The sequence below is a fragment of the Penaeus monodon genome, chromosome 39 (genome assembly GCF_015228065.2).
Source record: "Penaeus monodon isolate SGIC_2016 chromosome 39, NSTDA_Pmon_1, whole genome shotgun sequence".
In the NCBI taxonomy this organism is placed as follows: Eukaryota; Metazoa; Arthropoda; class Malacostraca; order Decapoda; family Penaeidae; genus Penaeus; species Penaeus monodon.
This window is the reverse complement of record NC_051424.1, coordinates 2,549,441-2,551,496: the sequence shown is the minus strand read 5'-3', so window position 1 is coordinate 2,551,496 and position 2,056 is coordinate 2,549,441. Positions and strand designations below refer to the sequence as shown.

The 2,056-nt window shown below is 49.2% G+C and overlaps 1 protein-coding gene across 1 annotated transcript in view; it reads left to right on the top strand.

Annotated features, from left to right (window-relative positions):
* Positions 1–1,743, top strand: part of LOC119597234 (mucin-5AC-like) — a 2,793-nt gene extending 1,050 nt beyond the window's left edge. The window contains exon 1 of the mRNA XM_037946769.1: positions 1–1,743. This exon is cut by the window's left edge and continues 1,050 nt beyond it. Within this exon, the coding sequence (XP_037802697.1) occupies positions 1–1,743 (1,743 nt within the window).
* The last annotated feature ends 313 nt before the right edge of the window (positions 1,744–2,056 follow it).

The following is a 2,056-nucleotide window of genomic DNA, read 5'->3' as shown; positions in this document are numbered from 1 at the left end:
ACAGCCTCTCAATTTACAGCAGAACGGACCAACAACCTCGTCCCATTTACAGCAGAACGGACCAACAGCCTTTCACATTTACAGCAGAACGGACCAACAACTTCTCATATTTACAGCAGAACGGACCAACAGCCTCGTCACATTTACAGCAGAACGCACCAACAGCCATTCACCATTTACAGCAGAACGGACCAACAGCCTCGTCCCATTTACAGCAGAACGGACAACAGCCTCGTCCCATTACAGCAGAACGGACCAACAGCCTTTCCAATATTTACAGTAGCACGGACCAACAGCCTCTCACATTTACAGCAGAACGGACCAACAGCCTCGTCACATTTACAGCAGAACGGACCAACAGCCTCGTCCCATTTACAGGAGAACGGACCAACAGCCTCGTCCTATTTACAGCAGAACGGACCAACAGCCTTTCCCATTTACAGCAGAACGGACCAACAGCCTCGTCCCATTTACAGCAGAACGGACCAACAGCCTCGTCCCATTTACAGCAGAACGGACCAACAGCCTCGTCCCATTTACAGCAGAACGGACCAACAGCCTCGTCCCATTTACAGCAGAACGGACCAACAGCTCCTTTCACATTTACAGCAGCACGGACCAACAGCCTCTCAACATTTACAGCAGAACGGACCAACAACCTCGTCCCATTTACAGCAGAACGGACCAACAGCCTCTCACATTTACAGCAGAACGGACCAACAGCCTCGTCACATTTACAGCAGAACGGACCAACAGCTTCTCATATTTACAGCAGAACGGACCAACAGCCTCGTCACATTTACAGCAGAACGCACCAACAGCCTTTCCCATTTACAGCAGAACGGACCAACAGCCTCGTCACATTTACAGCAGAACGGACCAACAGCCTCGTCCCATTTACAGCAGAACGGACCAACAGCCTTTCAAATTTACAGTAGCACGGACCAACAGCCTCTCACATTTACAGCAGAACGGACCAACAGCCTCGTCACATTTACAGCAGAACGGACCAACAGCCTCGTCACATTTACAGCAGAACGGACCAACAGCCTCGTCCCATTTACAGCAGAACGGACCAACAGCCTTTCACATTTACAGCAGAACGGACCAACAGCCTCGTCCCATTTACAACAGAACGGACCAACAGCCTTCACATTTACAGCAGAACGGACCAACAGCCTCGTCACATTTACAGCAGAACGGACCAACAGCCTCGTCCCATTTACAGCAGAACGGACCAACAGCCTCGTCCCATTTACAGCAGAACGGACCAACAGCCTCGTCCATTTACAGCAGCACGGACCAACAGCCTCGTCCCATTTACAGCAGAACGGACCAACAGCCTCGTCCCATTTACAGCAGAACGGACCAACAGCCTTTCACATTTACAGCAGAACGGACCAACAGCCTGTCCCATTTACAGCAGAACGGACCAACAGCCTTTCCACATTTACAGCAGAACGGACCAACAGCCTCTCCATTTACAGCAGAACGGACCAACAGCCTTCACATTTACAGCAGAAACGGACCAACAGCCTCTCCCATTTACAGCAGAACGGACCAATAGCCTCGTCCCATTTACAGCAGAACGGACCAACAGACTCGTCCCATTTACAGCAGCACGGACCAACAGCCTCGTCTCATTTACAGCAGCACGGACCAACAGCCTCGTCCCATTTACAGCAGAACGGACCAACAGCCTCGTCCCATTTACAGCAGAACGGACCAACAACCTCGACTTAGCGAACTTAATCGAACCTAAACTTTCTCATCGTCGTTCATGCTTTAAACAATAATAACAATGCGGTTTAGAGTCTCGTCTCTGCTTCTGAAAGAGATCCTTGTCATCCTTTAAGAAATTGTAACTACTCCGAACTCCTTGGTAAATCTTCAAACATTCAGCTCTACGCACCTTGAAAGCTACGTTCATCCTGTGAAAATAAATGTTGCTCGGGAAATTTTCTTCACCACAAACGCACCGGTGAAAGAGAATATGACAGATCGCCATATCAAACCTTATTTCATTCACCTAAATTCAGTGAGACCAATTATTCTG